The sequence below is a fragment of the Paroedura picta genome, chromosome 2 (assembly GCF_049243985.1).
Source record: "Paroedura picta isolate Pp20150507F chromosome 2, Ppicta_v3.0, whole genome shotgun sequence".
Lineage (NCBI taxonomy): Eukaryota > Metazoa > Chordata > Lepidosauria > Squamata > Gekkonidae > Paroedura > Paroedura picta.
The window spans coordinates 64,714,375-64,737,477 of NC_135370.1; the positions used below are offsets into that span (position 1 = coordinate 64,714,375).

At 42.8% G+C, this 23,103-nt stretch overlaps 1 protein-coding gene across 2 annotated transcripts in view; it reads right to left on the reverse strand.

Moving 5' to 3' along the window:
* PDIA5 (protein disulfide isomerase family A member 5) overlaps positions 1-23,103 on the reverse strand; it is a 201,510-nt gene that overhangs the window by 144,739 nt on the left and 33,668 nt on the right. For both annotated transcript variants that reach the window (XR_013228164.1, XM_077320450.1), the window contains exons 2-3: positions 13,527-13,653; positions 6,921-7,008 (exon numbers count right to left, since the gene is read on the reverse strand). Coding sequence is in view for 1 of the 2 variants with exons in the window: in XM_077320450.1 (XP_077176565.1) it covers positions 6,921-7,008; positions 13,527-13,653 (215 nt within the window). In the remaining variant the exon portion in view is untranslated. The remainder of the gene's footprint in view (positions 1-6,920; positions 7,009-13,526; positions 13,654-23,103) is intronic.

Genomic DNA, 23,103 nt, shown 5'->3' on the forward strand with positions numbered 1-23,103 from the left:
TACATCTGGGTCAAGAAGGATCCTCATGTTAATATAATGCACACATCTTTAAACACTGATTGCAGGGCATAGGATTTTATGGGACTACAAAGAACTGTACCACCAGCCCTGGTAGTTAGCCCTTCATTTCTAATCTACACCTGATGCAACAGATCTTCCACATTTTTTAAAAAATTCACAATAACTGACAAGTAGATGTTACATGCAGGGCTAGGTTATGATGTGCTAAAGTTGTAGACTATATTTTATTCAGAGGTCCCATATGAGACAGACAGTGTTTACATGTTACTCTCACAGAAAGGGCACTGAAAATACATCAGAATTTTATCTCTGTATCTTCACCTTTGAATAGATGCTAAGGAAAACAATCTATTTTTTTCATGTTGCTCCTTACCTAACCTATCCTTAAATCTGGCTCTGGTTACACATAAATTTTGAATCTCAGACATTGTTAATTCAGCATTCCAACATCTGCTTTGCAAATCATCCAAACATTAAATGCCTTGGCAAGAACTTTCTAATTAAAACATGGAAAAGCCATGAGATAAAACCATTTTGGTCATATCATTTATAGGGTCTAGTGTTAGCATGCTTTGTGTTCATTACATGGAGAGCCCCCTGCAATATCCTGGAAAGAGAAGAATAGATTCTTATTGCTTCAGTATGCCTTTGATAAATGAGATGATTTTATCAAGCAGTTTACCAGCACAAACTGCTGGGTGGACACTTGTCCAAATTTGAATTATGAAACAAACTGACATATCTGCTTTCTAGCAAGATACTTGAAGCCTGGAGCGGAGACGACTGAGAGGAGATCTGATAACCATCTTCAAGTATTTAAAAGGCAGCCACAAAGAGGATGGAGCAGAGTTGTTCTCTCTTGCCCCGGAGGGACAGACCAGCACAAATAGGATGAAATCAAAAGAAATTCTGTCTAAACATCCAGAAGAAGTTCCTGGCAGTTAGAGCAGTTTCTCAGTGGAACAGGCTTCCTCGGGAGGTGGTGGGTTCTCCCTCTTTGGAAATTTTTAAACAGAGGCTGATTCTGTGAAGGTTCAAGGGTGTGGCAGGTTAAACATTTATTGGGTGATATGACCATGTCTACCTGCCCTCTCTCCCAAAATGACCATTAGTTGGCCTGGAGAAGAATGGAAGAGGGGCCCTGGGTGGGAATGTACACAGCTATTCTTCCCAACCATATTCTGCATGATCACACTTCTCTGGGGTTTCTCAAATCCTGAAGAAAGTTTATGGAGTTTCTCAGTGGTAAAGAAAAGTTGAGAAAGTCTGGTCTAAACTAAGGGATGTTGTAAACATTGAGGGTGATTTTAATAAGAGCACATGAAGTACATATTATAGTCTAGAAGGTTACTAGTACAGGTCTGAAAGAATAATAATGTAAGAACAGAAGTGATGATCCAACCCACTTAGTGACCAGCCAGATGCCTCCAGAAAATTTACAAAGCCACCTCTTCCAGTTGCCTCCCAGCAAGTCACAAGAACGTAAGAAGTTCCTGGGTTGATCAGACCAGTGGTCCATATAGTCCAGCTTCCTATCTTAAGCTATGGCCAACCAGTTCTTCTGAAGGGCCAGCAATAGGGAATAAAGGCTGAGGCCTTCCCTGATGTTAGAATAATAGAATCATAGAATAACAGAGTTGGAAGGGACCTCATGGGTCATCTAGTCCAATCCCCTGCACTATGTAGGACACTCACAACCCTATCACTCATCCACTGTCACCTGCCACCCCCTTAAACCTTCACAGAATCAGCCTCTCCATCAGGTGGCTATCCAGCCTCTGTTTAAAACTTTCTAAAGATGGAGAACCCACCACCTCCCGAGGAAGCCTGTTCCACTGAGAAACCGCTCTAACTCTCAGGAACATCTTCCTGATGTTGCCTTCTGACATTGATATTCAGTCTTCTAGTATTTTAGGAGAGGGAGCAAAAGGCGTTCTCTGTATACACTCTCTCTTTTTCTACCCCAGACAGTCATGTCTCCCTATTTCAGTTGTCTCTTTTCTAAACGAAGAAGTCTTCAGCTTTTCCTCATAGGAAAGGTGCTCCAGGCTCTGATCATGTTGATTAACCTCTTACATACAGCTGTACCCAGACCATCTCACAGAAAAGCCTGTCTTCTTTACCATCATTTCCTCAAGTGGAGAGTATGTAGTCCTAAGTCAACAGCACAGATTGAGGAAAGGTGTTTGTGAACTGGATGCTTGATATTCAGCCCTTCCAGGGCTGTCAAGGAACCCCAAAATTTCATAAAATGCTGGCTGAGAAAGCCTGGTTTAGATGGATTTGTCCCAAACTAGAGGCTCCCCATCTCTTGGGAATTAATTTAAAGTTTGTTCTGCCACCTTTTTTGATATCTAACCAACAGTGTGGGTCCCTTTTGGCTCAGGTGAAGCCATCTCTTTTGTACAACTTCAGCAATGAATTTCCTAGTGCCTAGTGCCTGGAGAAAAGGAGGTTGAGAGGGGACATGATAGCCCTCTTTAAGTATTTGAAAGGTTGTCACTTGGAGGAGGGCAGGATGCTGTTTCCGTTGGCTGCAGAGGAAAGGACACGCAGTAATGGGTTTAAACTACAAGTACAATGATATAGGCTAGATATCAGGAAAACAAATTTCACAGTCAGAGTAGTTCAGCAGTGGAATAGGCTGCCTAAGGAGGTGGTGAGCTCCCCCCTCACTGGCAGTCTTCAAGCAAAGGTTGGATACACACTTTTCTTGGATGCTTTAGGATGCTTTGGGCTGATCCTGCATTGAGCAGGGGGTTGGACTAGATGGCCTGTATGGCCCCTTCCAACTCTATGATTCTATGATTCTATGATTCCATGATTCTAAATCAAAACCCTTCCTCTCAGCATGACATTTCATCCATGCACTGAGAACCCTAATCTGTGCCTCTCTAGCTGACCCGCTGTGCATGGAACCAGAATAATTTCTGAGAATGCTACCTCTGAGGTCGTGGCCTTTAATTTTATGCTTGGTGACTGATATTTTTTCCTCCAGCACATATGACTATCTTTCTCATATCATTGGTGCCACCATGTACCATGAGTGCTAACTCCTCCCCAGCACTATCAACTTATCTAAAAAGCATGTTGTCATGAGTCAGCCAGCAGCCTCCTCTCCTGAGGATAAGGAAATTGAAGAATCAGACACTACACCTGTGGAATGCCGCTCTGAGCAGTTGCATGTGGAATAATATCTAGACAAAGATGCGTCAGGGACTGAAGGTTGCTCCTTCTGGTAGGAGATGAAGGAAGTAGGCCAGAAATAGGAGTCTTGGTCACTACCAGCATCTCCTAAACCAGCAGAATGCAGAAAACTACCAGCAAGTGCTACAAGGATAAACTGGTACTACTGGCACCCAATAGAAGCACATTTTGGTGATAGTGTGCAGTCCCTTTAAACAAAGCCACTGAAGAAAAGCAACAGGCTGCTCCCTGCTGCTCAGCTTTTTTCGGGGGGGGGGGTCGGCTTTCTGCTAACCCTATTTAAAGGGACTAGGGTTTGCAGGGTCACGAATGATGAAACAGCTTGGTTAGTAAACAAATCTGGTTTGATTTGGTTCATGATTTTGCCGCAAATCACGAACCACGTTTCTCTCACTTCGTGCCCATTCCTTTCCTTGAGTAAAACAGGGTAATCCGAGGAGTTGCACACATAAATATTTTCCAGAGAGTACATAACAAGGTTGACATAGTAGTCAAATGGTGGTGGCATGACTGACTATATGTGCCCCAGGGTGGCTGCCAGCATTACACAGTAAACAAGCTGTTTGAAATCAGCCCCACGGACAATGCTGGGATCAACACAGAGATAATGAAATGTTAATGTCTGATAATAGTTAGAGCAACATCTTGCATTCTCCCAAGTCAGAAGTAAAACAGTAACTATAAGAAACAAACACAGCCAATTTCATAAAAGGCAGAGCTGTCATCGCTGTAGGGAGAGCAGAAGGCAGCAGCCACAGCACAGCATGCTTGCCAGCCCTGCCAACACACACGTTCTAAAGTTTTGCTCTTAAAAAAGAAGACTTGTAGAGAGGGATATCAGAAGTAAAGCCAAAAGATCTCTCTGCTATAGAGTATAGCTGCCAAACAAAACCACTCCTTGTCAATATTTCTCAAACAAATGAAGCCTCCACAGTAAACACCCCCACATCCGTGCAATTTGTTGCTTTGGCGTTGAGAGCCAACAAAAAGCTACACCCTGTGTTTGGAGTAGGAAGTTCCAGTCTCAGGCAGTTCTGGGGAGGAGACTGCTGCAGGGCTCCTAGAAAACGCTGCCCCCTCTTGGGCCAGCGACAAAAAACACTCTGATTCTCTTCTGCACTTTGCAGCTGGCCTGGAGAAGCATAAACAAAACGAACAAGATCACTGCTTGGAACATTTTTTTTTCCAAACACAAAAGCCACTAAATATATAAATAAACCTCATGCTGTTGACAAGCAGGCAACTTTTCATCCAGAAACATTCTGGGAAACGACCCTGGAGGCATAGCCCTCCAGCCAAAAACCTGATTCAAGCCCTCAAACATGTTACACTTACAGCACAATTCCCCAGATTACCATTCAGACCCTGCTTCCATTTAAAAGCCATCTCGAGCTTTTAGCAGGTTTAGCCATTTCTGCTACAATGCTTCATCCAAGGCAGCCAGAGAAAGAGCAGATTTAAATACATGTTTCTACCTTGAGAAAACATATGTTATTGACCTCAAGCTCCTTTGTAGGTTTGCTGGCCAAGTTACATATGGGAATAAGAGAATAATTTGCTCAAGGCCATCCAGTGACATTTTATTTAGTGGTGCCACCATGTCAGATGCTGTGATAAACAAAGCACTACTGCCAAGGGAGCTCAAAGCTAAGATCAACAAGACAAAAGTTACAGGGAATGAACCAGTGATGATGACATAATATATGAATAAGTGAGGGTGGAAGGAAGGGCTGTGTGAAAACAGGCCGTTTTGAGAAAGCATTTAAAGCAAGTTGGCTAAAGTGGGGTCTGTTTCACAAATGCCTAGCTTTGGGTTGGATCCAATGAAGCACCTTCATGGACAGAAAGAACACAACCTTTTTGCCCCAACTCCCTCAAAACGGTACTCTGAAACCCTGGTAGCCCCCTTCCCCATTAACCTTCCACTGGATCCAAGCCAGTTAAAGAGGAGGGACCGGTATGTTCTGTCAGTGCCACCGTTTAACGATGTGCGTATGAACAGGGCAGGATGAGAACCCAGGCCAATTCTCCCACTGTGCCTCTGGAGGATTACAGGATGCCAAATGTCATTCTAAAAAGCAAAGCCAAAGAATTCACATAGTTTGAATGTATATGATCTACCTTACAGCCAAAGCAGTCAGGAGAGAACCAGAATGCACGTTGGTCTGTGCCCAACCACATATTCTAAAGACTTAATGATACTTAAGCTTTCTTAAGAGGGAGCAGCAGTTTCTTACCGCCCATCTCCCTGAAATTGTGTTCCAAAGAGGCCAGTGGATTCTCAAAATAGCATCAGGGTAAAGTTTCAGTAACAGTTTTTCATTGGCTGAATTTTCTGGTCTGTCGTAAGAATATTTAAATACCTTTAAGTCTTTGGAAAATGAATCTGGATACAGACCACTGATTACCTATGTACAAAGAAGACTCTCTAGCCTGGGAAGCACTCTAGACGTAAAAATTACTATCACAATTTTAAAAACAATGGAGTCAACACAAGACTACAAATCAGGGTGACTCTCAAATCTGCCTATAGATCAAACTGTACCACTTAACCTACCCATTCAACTTTATCAAGAGTAATTCTCTGCAATTCAGAGGTGATATGTAGCAAAAATCATTAATTTTTGTAAAACATTCTGCAGTGCCTTAATTAAAGGCACGAGAGATGCCAAGTACATTACAAATTGTACGAAAGTATTACCTAGAGGAGGTTTTTAAGTAGATCCCTGCCATGTAATTCACTAGAAAGTTTGTTTTTAATGTCAGACTTTTGGAAAGCACTCACAAAAGTGATCTACCTTACAGCCAAAGCACTATAAGCACTGATTGATCTTATTAGCCAAATAACAAAGACTAGAAGAATAGCAGACTGACTGCCCGGTGCCTTAAAACCAGCTATATGCTCACAGTTGTACTTATTCAGTGATAACATAAGGGCTAGTTCAAAAGATATTTTTCCATTTGACATGTATATAAAGAAAGATTGGCCAATAGGGAGGGAGCAGTTTAAGCCCAGAAATTGGAATATCTCCCAGGATGTATTGAGGTAAGTTTTGTTTTTGAATTTATATTCTGCCTTATCTTCAGAAACTCATGGCTGATGTTCATGTTCCAGGTCAGTCATTCTTCGCTCTAGTGAGGGGAGAAGCACAGAAGCCTGTGATCAACTCTTCTTCCTTCTTCATGCATAACTGACACGGGGTGAAAAAAAAAAACTGGGTTGGATCAGAACACTCCCTTCCATTATCTTTGACAGAGAAAACTTCATCAGAAAAAGTCTCTATTGAAGGAAAATACTCTATTGGAAGAAATCTTTCTCCCTTGGTAGAAGACCTGATGGAAGGCAGTAGGAGGACTCAACATATTGTTGCCACAGAGCTTAGGAAGCAACTGACAGCTGCACACTGTTGCAAGAACGACAAGCAAGTGGTTTTGCCAGCCACTACACTAAATATTTCTGCCACTGTACATGGACAGAGAAATCAGTGGTATTTAGTATGCGATTTCCTGGGGGGAAATGCTAACATTGCATTTAAAAAATGACACAGGACACCCACTGAGAACGCAGAGTACATTGTTTTCCGTCTTTCTGTCTTCTTCTGTTCACACACGGCACACAACAGTTACATTTTAAAAAATTATATACATTACAGTTTAGGACATGGGAAAGGGAAGGGCTGACCGTCACATACCCGCAATCTATCCATGATATAGTACCTCGGCCTTTCACCGCTTGGGCTACATCAGACAATAACCTGAGAGAACTTTCAGCAGCAGCCACTGGGAAGAAGAGAGAAAAAAGCTGCAATCATCATCAATATCAAGGCACAGCGCAGCAGTTTAAGTAACACATTCCTTAATTCCTGAGTGTAGGCTCAACCAAGAGGGGATAAAACAATTGCTTTGAACTGCTTGGCCTGTCCCTTCAGTCTTCTGTTATGATAACAGCTATTACAGTAATATTCAATGATTTAGGTGAGATCAGACTTGTTTTTTTCATGTAATGGGAGACTTCTTTCCTTGCCACGGGCGGTTTTTGGAAACCAACTCATTTTCAAAAGTGGTTCTGTCTCCTGATATGGATGGGTTGCTGTTCAAAGAAATATAAGCACAAAGCCACTTTGGAGCTAGTAATGTGTCTTTGGATCCTGGCCTGTTTTGACTGATTCTAGGGACAGAAATCCTTACACATCCTCCAAAATAATAATGCAGACTGTACTGCACACATTGATCCTTGTGGCTAAATAAGTGAGCAGTCTTCTACCATTTGGGCTACATTTGTACTTCTCAAGAGAAATATGTACCTTTTCTCCCTTCTCTTATTAAAAATAGAGTATATTACTGCAGAGACAATCTATAGATCGGAACTATATCAATCAGCAGAATTGAACTTTCCTACCTCCTCCCACTGCAACCCACAGCACTCCCCAAAAAGTGAGCCCTGAGATACAGAAGATGACCCAAGACAACATGAGGTATGAACTGGACATGAAAATGAAAAATTGATGATGTCATCTCACACACATAATAACCTTCCAATAGTGTGTGTGGGGAAAACACTGAGTCCAACCAATGACATTTTTTACCATAAGACCCCATGTCTCCAATTACAGTTCCAAAAATCTAAAGGGGGAGGGGAAGTGTTCCAAGCAGTCAGTGGCCATTACAGTATTTAGCTTCTCCCATAGAACAGTTCTTCTCTAAAGTGCAAAGAAACTAATACAATTATTGGTACATATCCTAGAGGTTTTATGGATGGACTAGTAACAAAACCCATTTTTAAAATGGGCTTTGAAAGGGGAAGCAGGCAGGAAGGCACAAGAGGGTGGCTGCGGCTCCCTTTGGCCTTTGGGAAGCTGCCCCAACAGGGCTTTGTGGCTGCAACCCCCCCCCCCCGGCTCCCTCCCAGCAGGAGTGTACCTGCGGGCCGCAAAGCCCTGTCGCTGCCTCTCTCCTCGTGGGTGACAATGGCGGCCGCAGCCACAAGGCTTCTAGCAGGCAAGGAGGGAGGGTGGGAGCTGGAGGGGAAGGGCCAATCAGGGTGGACCTGGACGGACAATCTCCTCCCAGGAGGCTGTTTCCCACATATATAAAGTAGCAAAATAGTGTTAAGGATGGGAGTTCTGTCTGCAAAAAATGACCCCCGAAAGGTAGACAGGGACCCCACAGGAAAAAAACACATGGTGGAATCTGAGGTCTACAGCAGCAATTGCTTAAAAATTGCTTTAAAAAAATTGCTTAATTGCTTTAAAAAAAGCCATTTCCATGTGTGGAAATCCTCTGTACTATCTAAGTCATTATTATGGTACCTGACAAAGGAAGCCTTGCCTCTGAAAATCTTGTTGGCCTTTTACTGGACTAAAATCCAGCAAGTTGGCACCAGTGAATTAAATCGCCACCTACATATGAATCTCCCATACAAATAAATATATCCTTACCCCCAACAAAGTCACGTTGACCACTTTCTCAGCTCTTCACTAGGTAATTGACTACTTAATTTATATTGGCAGAGTCAGCATGGCTATGTGGAATACATCCATGACTTGAAAAAAGAAATTAATACTAGGGAATACTCATGAGTGTTTCTCTCTGTACTATTCCTTACACTGTTAAATACAACTGTTAGCAAAAGAGGGGGGCAGACACAGTGGGTAAAAGTTTTATTCAAAAACCTTCTTAAAATATGAATTCAAATTAGAAATTCTACCACAACTTTCACTTGAAAACTTAACTGTGGAAAGATCTGGCAGAAACCAAGCACTCAGCTTACCGCTATATCAATAACATAAATATTTTAGCAGCAATTAAGTCACGTGGCCACTCAATTATAAGGCATTGTCCAGCTTTCCAAGAAAAGTTTGTGAGCCTTGCTGAAACTTGCATGTTTGCATTTATACAAGGCCTACACCATAAGTTGACAGGCAGCATGTTTCTACTTTCTATTTGGCTACAAGCAAACCCTTTTAAAAACTCTGAGCATCTTCGGCTCACAGATGGAACTAGCAGAATTGTTCCGGTCCCCGTCCCCCCACGCTTTCTTCTTTTCCAAGCAAGTTGCTCCTCTCCTGAACATCTCCGCTCAAGGTCAGGAAAACCTCATTAACTAAATGCATCACAGTACCAAATTCTTCACTGAGGAGAGGAAATCTCCTTGCTTCCCTATCAGAATTTCATTTATGAAGGTCCCCTGAACCTCAGAGGTTTCTCAGCCAATCACTTGGCAATAAGAAGGGAGGCAACAGAGAAATATCCCCTCTGCCAGTGATTTCTTCTGCAAAATCCAATCAAGAATAGTCCCCAGGAATAACTATAAGATATATTCTCTTATTTGTATTTAAGAGATACTAAAATGAGATACTAAAGGAGTTAATTATAATTGAGGGATCCACAAGCACTTGCAGGGGGCATTTCATTTTCTCCCCCCTCTCAAACTATCTCCTCTTTTCCTTCCCTGAAATGCCACATAGTCTCTCCCCTTTCCCTGCTTCATTCTGCTCCCCATCTTTGGCTATATTTATTATTTATTTACTTCATTTGTACCCTAACTTTCTCCCAAATGGGAAACCAAAATTCTCTTCTTCATTTTATCATCACAAGAACTGAGGCTGAGAATGTGTATCTGTCCCAAAGTCACTCAGTGAGCTTCCATGCTAAGATGGGATTCAAACCTGGGTCTCCTAGATCCTAATCCAAAACTCTATCCATTAGGCCACACTAACATTCAGAAGGTGGCTGCTGTTGAACAGCAGCAAATAGCCTGACTTGAGATTGCCATACAAATCAGATGGTATCAAGTCACCTAGGCTTGCTACTGACCCCAATCCTGATTATTTTTACCTCATAGGCCAGGACTGCCCTGGAAAGGACCCTGCTACACTTCCCTGTCTTTTATTGACAAAAACTGAGCCATAAAATCCAGCAATACCACTGCGGTTGCCTAGCAACAACCACTGAGGGAGTTTGTTTTTTAAAGTTACAGGTATTATTTCTATTACGGGGGAGAGGGGATAAGCCTCAGTTTTATATTTATTTCTCTAGATTTCATATCTGCAAATCTGTTCTTTCTTCCCAATCTGCAGAAAGGCCTGTCTTGTCTGCTTATGACTCTAGTGTTATCCAAATTAGAACGGAGTTGGGGAATTTAGCTTGCAAGAGGGGTAAGCAACGGGATTCTCCACCTGTGTACTCCAGGGTCCTTCCCATAGAAACTCACAGAGAGACCAGTTTGAAATAAAATGAACAAATGTTTTCTATTGAGAAACACTTTAAAAATAAAACTAGCACACTTGCAACACAGACTAAACTAAGCATTCACACAAAAAGAAAGACAGAGATAAGATGGTGTGATAAGGGAATATAAGTGGGGGGAAGGGGGAACTGACATACATTTGTATCTTCCCAGCACAGAGATGTAACTGCAGAGCGATACAATGAAGGGGTGCAAGCAACTGATGAAGGGTGTTTGCAGCTAAGCTGCCCATCAACACGAGGAGAGGTCTGACTGCTAACACAAGTCTCCAAATTTAAGTATCCAAAGATTTTATCATGTTGAGAATTAGATATACTGATGGATACATTGGGCTGTTCTATGATGGCCATGGTACTTAAATCTGATTATTTCACATGACTATGTGGAGGCCAACAATCTCTGAGAGATTCTAACACACATGAACTAGCAATGAAACCAAACAGATGCCTAAAAGAAGTGTCCAACACTTAAGGCAAGTCCTACTGCTTTAGTAATGGACCAATATTTTGCTTCTGCCCTTGCCACGCTGTAAACGTAATTATCTGGGTTATTCTGTTAATGACCAGTCTACTAAATTTACAAAGTTTCTCAGTTACTTTCCCCCAAAATACCAAAGGTGATAGAGTACCAAAAATGCAAAGTGAATGAAAAAAAATACGAGATACAAAACACTCTATTTATAGCAGCAGAACCACACTCATGGACAGCAGCCTCAAAGCTTAAGCCAGGGCATTCGCTGGCAGGGGCTCCTGGGAATTGTAGTCCATGGACATCTGGAGGGCCGCAGTTTGACTACCCCTGGCTTAAGAACATAAAAAAGGTCTACAGTCTTCAAAAGGGATGAGGCATGTCAAGGATCTCTGGAAACCATTCTAAGGTGTGGAAACTCTGGGGGTGTACGTACACACACACCAGCTAGCACATATATAACGCCACCCAACATTCATTAAAAGAATAGGAGGAAAATATATTGCTACAGAAACCAATGACACCTGGAAAGAGACGCTCCATTAGTGACCCGGAGGCGACTTCTAAAGGTTGCTTGCTTCCAAGTACCTTTCACCAAATACTCAGAAGCCTTTCCATTTGAAGTTCAATACATTTTATGCCCCAAGTGCTCCTGATAATTATATTTATTATATTACTGTTTTAGCTATCCTACTTGTTCTAGTCTGTATGTATCAATTTGATCGAAACATACAAAAGTGGGCCTTAGCAAGCACAAGCAGCAAGAAGCTTCCAAGATTTCAAAGAACGCTTCCTTTTAACCTAGTGTAACCAACTCAGTTTACTGTAAAAACCATACTAGAAAGCTAAATGTAAATCTTCAAAAGACCATCCTCCTTTAATCACTCCAACTCCTCATCCTACAGACTCAAAAGGAATCTCTTCATCACAATAAATAACAAGGACAGCTTATTGATTTATTCAGGAGTGAAGAAAAATCCAGCATCTCTTTTCAGGTTCTTCTTCCTCATCTGAAAGCTGAAGCAGGAAACGGGGAAGCTAAGTTAGTATTAAGGACACCAATCTGATCTAATTTCAAGATAATTCACAGCGTATATGTCCTCTGGCCAAATAAATATCAGAGCTGTGATACATTAGGCATAATTAGCCATTATGCATATAGTGCCCTGAATGGGTAAAGTGCTTGCCAATAATCTTGCTGGGAGCAGCTCACAATCCACTGCAGACAATTAAAAAGTAGAAGGAAGGGGAAATTGTTGTTGAAAGAGGGATGGGGGCAGGCGAGAAAACTGGTGTAGGAAAAAGTTGATGGTAATGAAGAAAGACAGAAAATGGGTGACTAGCAGACAAGAAGTTAAAATGGGTATTCCAAAGGTAGGTGAAGCATAAAGAGGAGCAAAAGCACAAAGATAGAAAGCACAAGTGAATGAACAGGAGGGTACGCACAATCTGGTAGTCCAAATGAGGGTATGGGTACGTTCTCCAACAACCAGCAGAGAGGGGCAGAAAGTTCTCTCTGTCTCAGTCACAAATTGCTCTACTTATAAAGGAAAATGGGAAACAAACAACTATTTCTGTGAAGAAAATAAGGAGAAGAGGGATTGGAAGCATGCCTAAAAAGCATTGCAATGATGACGAAAAGGTTCCCAAGTTCTTTGTCTCCAATATTGCTCCTTGTTTCATGTTACATGTCTGTTCTTATAAAACAGAAGTATTTTATTGTTATACTAGGGGCCAAGCCCATTGCATTCAGGAACACAATGAGCGCTAGATTGGGGTGGGATGGAAGAATTTTGCAGATGGCTTCTCCTCCCCCCAGGACCTGTAAAGGCTGCAGGCAGCTGTTAGAGCAGCGTGTCCCCGGCCAAGGCCACAACCGGGTGGCATGGTTGTGTAAAGGTGAGGTGCCCTCCTGGGGAGCCCCAAGGCCAGATGCCCCCAGGCAAAGAACTCACCGGCAGGGGCAGCTCTCACTCAGCAGGGATCTGTAGCCTCTGAGTCTCGGAGGGAAGTGGACAGAGGAGGGGGTGGTCAAGGGTGGGGTACAGAAGGTGATTGGCTGGCTGCAAGCTGGTTGAGTAGGAGGTACCTAGGGTGGGACAGCCGCCCTGAGTGGCACTTCAGCTATGAGACACACTCCTCCTCCAAGCGCTTACCAGAAATATTAAGTGGAACAGATGTTATAGAGTAGAATCATAGACTTGGAAGAGACCTATCATGGTAATCTAGTTCAACTAGAATTCAGGAATTTCACAACTACCTGCCAACCCACAGTGACCCCAATTCCATCACCAGATGATGCCCCTACCCCAAACCAGAATCCTCAGCCAGTAGGTAGCACTTTGAGTCAGGTTTGAAGCAGCAGCACAAGATGTCAACTGTTGGAAATTGCACCTGAAATTTATCAGCATACTAGTAAATTGCAAGTTCTAAAATGATACACCAGACAGCTAATAACTAGATAAACTTGTTGGAAAGTAAGGAACAGAGAAACTTGCCATTTTTCCTAATTACTATTTTGAACCATCTCTTTTGTTTTTAAATTAGCAACTGCACAATTTTTTGAAAGAGGGAAACTCACCAGATTTGGAATATAGCACCAAGATGTTATTCCTTGTTCTCAGGAGCTTCTTAAAGTCCTTCTGATCACTAATTTTTTCTATCACTGGGGACATCTTTGCTGTTAATAGGAATGCTGGGAAGGTGGTCTGCAAGGAAAACAAAAACACTGAAAATGAAAACATTGCTGTTACCTGACCAATCAACAACTCTGCCACTAGCATACCTGTTGCTTTACACAGAGGAAAATTATTTTCTAATCCAGAAGATGGGACTCAAATGTTTAAGGATTTCTCCCTTGGGGATTCTTATTTAATCATAAAGTTGGAGATTGATCTGTGGCAAAGCAGATATTGCTGCTCAGGCATGGGAGTCATCTTTTGCCTTTGGATGCAAGAATCTAATTAACCAGTGTACAGGATGAGAAGGTGAAAGAATTGAGAAAAAATTCAGATCTACAAGACACACTCCAAAGTCAGCTTGCTTCCTTGGTGCTAGGGCAGACTGATTTAAGTCAAGGAAAAAACCTGTCTTCACACCCAACTCAGGGTTTCCAATATTTCAAAGATTAAAGCAATGTCTAAAAGGGGGAGGGGAGGGGAGGAAATGAAAGTTAGTGAAGGAATGTCAAAGGAAGCAAACAAGTATTTACTTGCTGGAGGGAGACAATAAAGGAAAACATCTCTTTAGGGGAGCCTTTCTCAACATTTTTACCTTTGAGAAACCCCTGAAACATTTTTCAGGCTTTGAGAAACCTCAGAAGTGGTACAATGGTGCAGAATATGGTTGGGAAGCATTGCTGTGTACATGCCCAGCCGGGGCCCCTCCCCTTCCCACCCCCTCCAGGCCGATCATTGGCCATTTTGGGAGGGGGGACATGACTGTATATGGTTATATCACCCAATAAATGTTTAACATGGTTGAAATATATTTTAAAAATTAATTAACTCTACCCATTCGGGAAATGAGCCTCTTGTGGCGCAGAGTGGTAAGGCAGCCGTCTGAAAGCTTTGCCCATAAGGCTGGGAGTTCAATCCCAGCAGCCGGCTCAAGGTTGACTCAGCCTTCCATCCTTCCGAGGTCGGTAAAATGAGTACCCAGCTTGCTGGGGGGTAAATGGTCATGACTGGGGAAGGCACTGGCAAACCACCCCATATTGAGTCTGCCATGAAAACGCTAGAGGGCGTCACCCCAAGGGTCAGACATGACTCAGTGCTTGCACAGGGGATACCTTTACCTTTACCTTTACCCATTCGGGAAACCCTTTCAAGGCCACCAGAAAACCCCAGGGTTTTACAAAATCTTGGCTGAGAAAGCCTGCCCCAGGAAATGAGCTCCAAAGTTTCAGTGTTACAAATGAGAAGACCCTTTTTTCTCAAGTAGCCACTCATCTATCTTTGGTTGGTAGAGACACCCAAAGCAGGAACTCTGAACCATCCTATTTGTTGCTTTAATCCCAAAAGTACATCAGTTAAAGTGGACAGGGTATTTAGAAAGCCACAACAATTCTTACAATGCAATTCTAAATTCAGATGCGACGTTATAAGCACATTAGAGTCAACAAAATTAGATAATTAACCACATTTACTATTTTATTCAATTCTGAGATACCAATCTTATTTTTAGATAAATTAAAGCTCATGAGCCCAAGTATGGCCTTGGTTATAAGTTTTGTAAACAAGTAATTGTTAGAATCAACCAGGGCATATTTGTTTAAAGCAGCAAAAATGTCGTGGACTGAAATAATACATTTTTTCTACCTTGGCTTCCAAACTGCAGCAGGTTTTCCTAGAGCATCTAGAGAATATTATCTTCTAACTTCACTTTTCAAGCTCTCCCACATCTCCGGTACATTCTATGTGGTTTTGTGTTGCCTTTCTGGAAAGAATGTAAGCTCTCTGGATAGGAAGGTACACATTTTGGAAGCTCCTACCCCATCATAATAATCACTATCATTAAACATAATAAAGCTCAAGTTGACAACTCATTCCCTACCTGATTGGCCCTCCCTGGGCGTGTGTGACAAAGATAGAGAGAGAGCAATTCTGCCATTGAGGGCGAATCAGTTCAAACTGTATGCAGAAAACTCATTACCTATCTGATTGGCCCTCCCTGGAGGTGTGCTACTAATAGGGAAAAAGTATCCGGGGCGTTTGTGACCGAGAGAGAGAGAGAGAGAGAGAGAGAGAGAGAGAGAGAGAGAGAGAAATTCTGCCAATGAGGGCCAATCAGCTAAAACTGAATGCAGACAGCACACTCCCTACCTGATTGGCCCTCCCTGAGGATGTGCCATCAATAGGGAGAGAGGACTCTCCCAATGAGGGCCAATTGTAGGGCTTATCTAACCTCTTCTTCCAGCTGCTTGCCAGGTGGAAGAGGTCTGATCATTTTGAAAGGCTACTGCTGGTAAGTTGCCCTGTCCTCAGCCTCTTCCCACACTCCATCTCCCCCAGGCAATGGAGGGAAGTAAACTGCTTCCTTTGCTTTCTGTGTTGGTTTCAGCTCTCTGCTGGGAGGAAGCACAGATGAACTTCCAGGAAGGCAGAGACAATCAGTGTTTCAAAAACACAAGGGACAGAAAGAATGCAATGAGAGTCTTAGCTCAGTCCAGTAAGTCAAGGGTTTGTTCAGGCAGTCCAGGGACATCAACAAAAGAAGCAGTTCCACAATCCAAGCCTCCCAGCCTCAAATTAATATAGGCTGTCAGTAGCCTATCAGTCCTCACTCTGTGACAATTCACAGCCTTCTGCAGTCAGCCAGTGTCTTGCTAACATGATGTGCTGCCTTTTAGACAGGAGCTCTCTTCCAGCATATAGCTAGCATTGCTTAATTGGCTTAAGTAAGCCAGGTAGGCTGACAAGGCAGGGAGCTGCAGCTAGAGTCTGGGCAGAGAAATGAGGAGCTCCTGCAACAACTTTGGAATTGAAGCCCTGGTTTGTCTGCAGCTTCATTCCCTTCCACTGATCAGAGCCCTCTGCCTGTTGAACATCTGGCTGAGCTCTCATCGAGCTGAGACTTGGATGATGCCGGGAGCTCCTGGCAAGACTTCTCCTGAAAAGAATCATCCCTAACAGGATCTGGGCTCCCAACACCTCCCCATGGCAATGCAACTGACCATCAGATCATTCTTTGCTTTCCCTCACCCTCCCTCTCCTCAGAGGGACTGGGGGGATCCAGGAACCTTCCCCACCCAGCCGGGCCCTTGGAAGATAAGGGGAGATGGGGAGGAAGCAGCCCCCCCCCAAACAGCCTTACCTGTCCTAGGGGGCTGCCTATACTTTGGAAGATGTGGGGAGTGGGAAGGAGGCAGCCCATCTACCATGACCTTCCCTAAGCTGCCTGGCCTTTGAGAGATGTGGGGGTGGGTGGGAAAGTGTCAATCCAACCACCCCCATGGCCAGCCCCACCTAGCTTGGCCCTTGGCAGATGTGGGGAGGGGCAGAAAGGGGCAGTGGGGAGGGGCAGTCTTCCCTGATGTGCCTGCTCTTTGGGAGATGGGGATGTGTGTGAAGGAGACAGCCTTTTACCCAAGCAGCCTGGCCTTTGGGAGATGTGGAGGAAAGGGCAGGAGGAAGGCAGCCCCATTGCAGCCTTCCCTGCCTAGGACAGCCTTTGGGAAATGTGGGGGGGGGTCAGGAAGGTGGCCTTCACCATAGCCTTCCCAGCCCGGCCTTTGGAATATGTGGGGTTTGATCAGAAGAGGGGACAGTGGTGGCCTGTCTAGATACTGTTGCATTGGGTGCTTTCTTCAGGAGAACCAATGCTTTCCTTCCCTCCCCCCCCACACACTTTTTTCTCTTTCTCTTTTATCTTCCTGAAGGTTTCCAGCCCCCTCCCCCCAGAAGTTGGCAACCCAGCTGGCTGCATATGGAGGAGGAATCAGGAATCAAACCCATCTGTTGAGATTAGAGTCTGCTACTCTTTAACCACTTCACCACACTGGATCTCAAGATTAAGCAGGGAGCAGGGGGGGGGGGAGACAGGTAGGTCACAGTGCAGGTGTATGTGCTAGTGCCTGTTGTCTTCCTGGGTGCAAGGAGTTTTGCTTCTAGTCTATATTTTCCTTCCCTCAGCTTTCCTATGCACCACTGAGGAATTTATTAACATAAATGAAGCCCTAAAGTCCTCACAGAAATATAGCGGAAAGACAGTTATTCTCTGTCTTACCTAGGACAATCAGGGTAGGACAATCAATTTAGAGATAAATTGACACTAGTTTTTACATTTCCAGATGCTACACACTTCTGAAAAGCACAAAATCATAGTCAGTTTTAAGGACACAGTTGCACTCTTGAAAGCTTCTAATGTGGGTATTGTACTATGCTTTGAAATGTTTTAATAATTTTAATTCATTTTGTAATGGCTTATGGCTACACGCAAATAAACTGACTTTGACTACAAACCTATGTTCTGTTATAGCACTAGAATACGTTTGTGTTCCATAATTATACATTTTTCCATTTTGTACATATTTATTTCCTTCACTATGTTTCCCCCCAAATTAAACCCAAACAAATGGTAACCTTTAAAATTTAGCTTGCTAATCCTCTGCCTATATGTATGTACTGATAATTCCCACTTCCTTGTATCTGAGGAAGTTATCGGCCTTAAAGGTGCCACTGGACTCAAACTTCGTCATATAATGTTATTCTTGTTGTTGTTGTTATGTGCGAAGTCGTGTCCGACCCATCGCGACCCCATGGACAATGATCCTCCAGGCCTTCCTGTCCTCTACCATTCCCTGGAGTCCTTTTAAGTTTGCACCTACTGCTTCAGTGACACCATCCATCCACCTCATTCTCTGTCGTCCCCTTCTTCTTTTGCCCTCGATCACTCCCAGCATTAGGCTCTTCTCCAGGGAGTCCTTCCTTCTCATGAGGTGGCCAAAGTATTTGAGTTTCATCTTCAGGATCTGGCCTTCTAAAGAGCAGTCAGGGCTGATCTCCTCTAGGACTGACCGGTTTGTTCGCCTTGCAGTCCAAGGGACTCGCAAGAGTCTTCTCCAGCACCAGAGTTCAAAAGCCTCAATTCTTTGACGCTCGGCCTTCCTTATGGTCCAACTTTCGCAGCCATACATTGCAACTGGGAATACCATAGCCTTGACTAAACGCACTTTTGTTGGTAGGGTGATGTCTCTGCTTTTTAGGATGCTGTCTAGATTTGCCATAGCTTTCCTCCCTAGGAGCAAGTGTCTTTTAATTTCTTTGCTGCAGTCCCCATCTGCAGTGATCTTGGAGCCGAGGAAAATAAAATCCGTCACTATCTCCATTTCTTCCCCATCTATTTGCCAGGAATTGAGAGGGCCGGCTGCCATGATCTTTGTTTTCTTGATGTTGAGTTTCAAGCCAACTTTTGCACTCTCCTCCTTCACCCGCATCAACAGGCTCTTTAGTTCCTCTTCACTTTCTGCCAATAGAGTGGTATCATCTGCATATCTGAGGTTGTTGATATTTCTCCCTGCAATCTTGATCCTAATTTGTGACTCCTCTAATCCCGCATTTCTCATGATGTGCTCTGCATACAAGTTAAATAGGCAAGGCGACAGTATACAGCCTTGCCGAACTCCTTTCTCAATTTTGAACCAGTCAGTGATTCCATGTTCAGTTCTCACTGTTGCTTCTTGACCTGCATATAAATTTCTCAAGAGACAAATAAGATGCTCTGGTATTCCCATCTCTTTAAGAACTTTCCACAATTTGTTGTGCTCCACACAATCAAAGGCTTTAGCATATGTTATTCTATTTCCCCAAAATTGTGTGTAAGATTAAGCCAAATTCATTCATTCAGCAATATATTGCATCAAATTAGAAATACATCATATGTAAAAGCAATTAACTAGTTTAATGAACCTAATTTCCAAGAGCTGGATATGAAGAGAATAAAACTGCATCTAAATCTCCTTGTACAATCCACTGATGCAACACAGCTAATTACTGCATAGAATTCATACAGCTAACTGGAAGTTGCACTGCATTTGTTCCAACTTCCTATGGCCCAGCTATTTCTGCATACCTGGAGGGTTAAAGGCCAGAACCAGTCAGCCTTCAGTAAGCTCTCCTGAATACCAACTATCCTTTCAAAAAGGCATGGTAAAATAATAAGGTAATTCCTTGCCCTCTTTCAACCAGTAGCAGCCCGGATTTTCACAGGAAAAAAAAAAGTATGTTTAGCACAACAAATGGCTTGTGGAGGTAGTCATTGGCAAAAGCAGTGGGGAGACAGAGAAGCTTGTAGCTGGGATACCAAATGTCACATTAAGCATCACTGAGTGAACAAAGATTCCCAACACTGTATTTTTCTTGCAGGAGGTAAAGAATAAAAAAAAAGTATCACAGTAGAATTCAGGGCAACGAGCAAAGTTGTGTGTTAAAGGAAGTACAGGTCCTCTGGTGTCTTCTTCTCAAATAACTTGCCACAAGGTAGACACTTGAAAGACATAGGAAAAAAATACCAATGTGTAATATAAAAGGACTGACTGAAGTGCTAGGAGACATTATCAAAACATTTGGAACAAAGCATAAAATGTTAAGGGGCCGATAACTAAAAGCAGCTAGCCATTTTACCACAAATTTTTCTAGCCCAATATTAGCTCACTTTGAACTGCAGGAGTTCTCCCATTTCTCAAGCATGGGATTTTGTCTACTCTGCTGCCTGCTGGGACCTTATATAACACACTGTACCATGGACTAAACTTGGTCTCTTACAGTATCATCTTATGCAGCATAACATCCATTACAGTCGATGGTTTTAGGGAGGTGCTAACACTGCATAAGATTGCAGTGTTAGGGACATGTTACACACCAGAAGAATGAATACTCTGGCCTTCCTAAATTAAACAAGATGGCCAGAAATGCAGAAACACTAGGGAAGTCCTGAACTTGCCCCAGTTGAAAACAGTTTTCAACTACTGGACTACTATTCCAACGTATGTATCATTTATCTGCCACTGTAGGCAAGCAACTGTGGAATTATACTCTTCAGCAAGAGACCTGGGTTTTAGTACTATTACCCACCAAAGTGATGCATGCATCCTCTCCTTACTTTCCCTTTACTTAACATCCATATTGCCTAAATGTATGATTTAAATCATTCTGAGTACATTAGTGGCCTCGTTGGAACGACAGAAAGATAGTAACCATCTCTACCATGAACAGGATTAAAAATGTCTAAAAGCTATAGCGTTCATGATGGATGGCAAATGATTATGTTTGCAACTGCAATTTTTCTCTTCTGCATAATGCTAGACCAATCATATAGCTGAAAGAAGGGACCAAGGAATGGCTGCTAGTAAGATGCGAAGGCAGCTTCCACAGTTCTGTGAAAAAGAACCGGGTGTACTCTGGGCATGCATTCTAACAGTGCTCGCCTTCCTTCATGTTGCTGACCTCTGATTCCAATGCTGCCCCCCTCCACAAACAGCATGCACTCAGAGGTCTGCAATGTGAAGGGGAAATCAGCAAAAAATCCCCTCCTTTCCAACCAAAGAAATCATCTGCAGAATCTAACCTACAAACTGCAAGACCTGCCTCTGAGCCACTGCTTTTTCTGCAATTCCCTTCCCTTCCCTTCCCTTGGCAAGGCAACACTCACATAGTATCTGCATGTTGTTCCAAAAGAAGGCAAGCACTGTTAGAGTGCATGCCCAGAATGCACCCAATTCTTCAGCACACGAATGTAGAAGCAGCCATCACATCTTCCTAGCACGCTATTCCGTGGTCCCTTCTTTCAGGTGGAACTGGAAGTTCCCACAATTTTGCTCTCTGCCTCTGAAACTAAAAGCTGGGCTCAAGGACTTAATATTTGCTTCTTCAGAATGTAATAGGGACCTGCTCAAATCTTCCCATTCACTGCAAAAACCAAGAGCTTTTAGAATCAAAGGTGCAAAAATATATATTTGGATTTTAATCCAGTCAGAACTACCAGTAATTTATTTATGAGATTTTTAGGCTGCTCCTCTCTTGCAATGGTCTTGGGGCAGCTAACCCTATTATAAGCCCCTTGAGGGAATTACATGCCTGCATGTGTATACAATAGACCTTGTTTCCTGTGCCATACCAAGCAACCATTCAATCCAATTTGATTTGGAGAACCAAACCATGCTTTAAACCCATCTTATCTTGTATCCCAGGATCACCAGGATGTCCAGCTTTATGCCAAGAACACATTGGAACAGGTGCTGCCTTCAATGTTAGCCACCCAGAGATTTTAAGTGATGGGGTAAGGACACTGAAAAAATAAATAAATAATTCCCATGTATGGCTGGACTTTGAGTATCCAGAAAAAAGAGGAGAAAATAATTAACCCAAAGAACTGAGTCAAGATCCAGAAAGGTTAAATGAATATAAACATGCAGCCAGGAGTTACAAGCATTTTAAACTGAGAAATTAGAACTATGGTAATATATGAAAATACATGTATTTATTTTTTAAAGAGGGTTAAAAACCATTAAAAGGCCTCAAAAATATTAGCTTTCCGTGTACAATCAATTCAACCCTGGTTCCTTGTTTGCTAATCCCAAGGGCACATGCTGAATAAATCATCGCCATTCTCCCTATATTGAGATTAATGTTTCAGACTGCCAAGGCCACCATAACCTAGCGTTCTTTTCAAGAATATTAGGCTGGCAAGCTGTGTATAGAAATCTGCATATTTACACTTAGGGTGGTGCATCTGATACTCAATAGGTGATCTAGGGCATCCAGGAACTCGTCACCTTGAGATAAACACTGTGGACTACAAGGCATTTGCAAGCTGATAAGAATTAAAGAGATTCACCTTATCTGCCTCCTTCAAGAGAAAGCTTCATGCATTAATTCAGAAGTTAGGTCTTCTGGCAGGCTTCTGTTTGCCGAACAAGATGTTAGGTTTCCCCCCAAAATATTTTAAATTATTTATCATAAACTGCTTTCAGGCCTTTTCCTCTCTACGGGAAGGAAGGATAATCACCTGCTCCTCCCCAAGAAATGCCAGGCGATCATCAATAACTTTTTGGTCCACAATAAGTGATGGTGGTGGGTACAGTTTTTAAATAGTCAATGTTCTGGTGATCTAGACTTGTCCTCTTAGGCATGGGTAGTCAACCTGTGGTCCTCCAGAAGTTCATGGACTAGATTTTGCTGGCAGGGGCATTTGCTGGCAGGGGCTCATGGGAATTGTAGTTCATGAACATCTGGAGGACCACAGGTGGACTACCCCTGCTCTTAGGGATCTTGAAACACTGAATGGTTAGGTTATGCAGTCTTGCACTGGCAAATCTTCTGCAGTTTGTTTAAATTACACCTCACCTGTATTACACCCCACCTCTTACAGAACAAATATAGAAAAAATCCAACAGAAATTATAATATTTATATATACCTTTGATTTCTCTTACCACTTCATCAAGAGAGTTGTAGGGAAGGAGACAGATTCAAGCATTATAATCTGAAGATATCTCCATATCACTAAGGTACATCAGCACCTATCCAAGCATTTAAATGTGGGTAATGGTAAAAAATGTAGATTGTCCATCCTGAAACTAATGCCCATTATGACAAACTACTTCTTTGCACAGAGATTGATGAAAATGTGGAATTCAGTGCCAGTGGTTGTAATGATGGC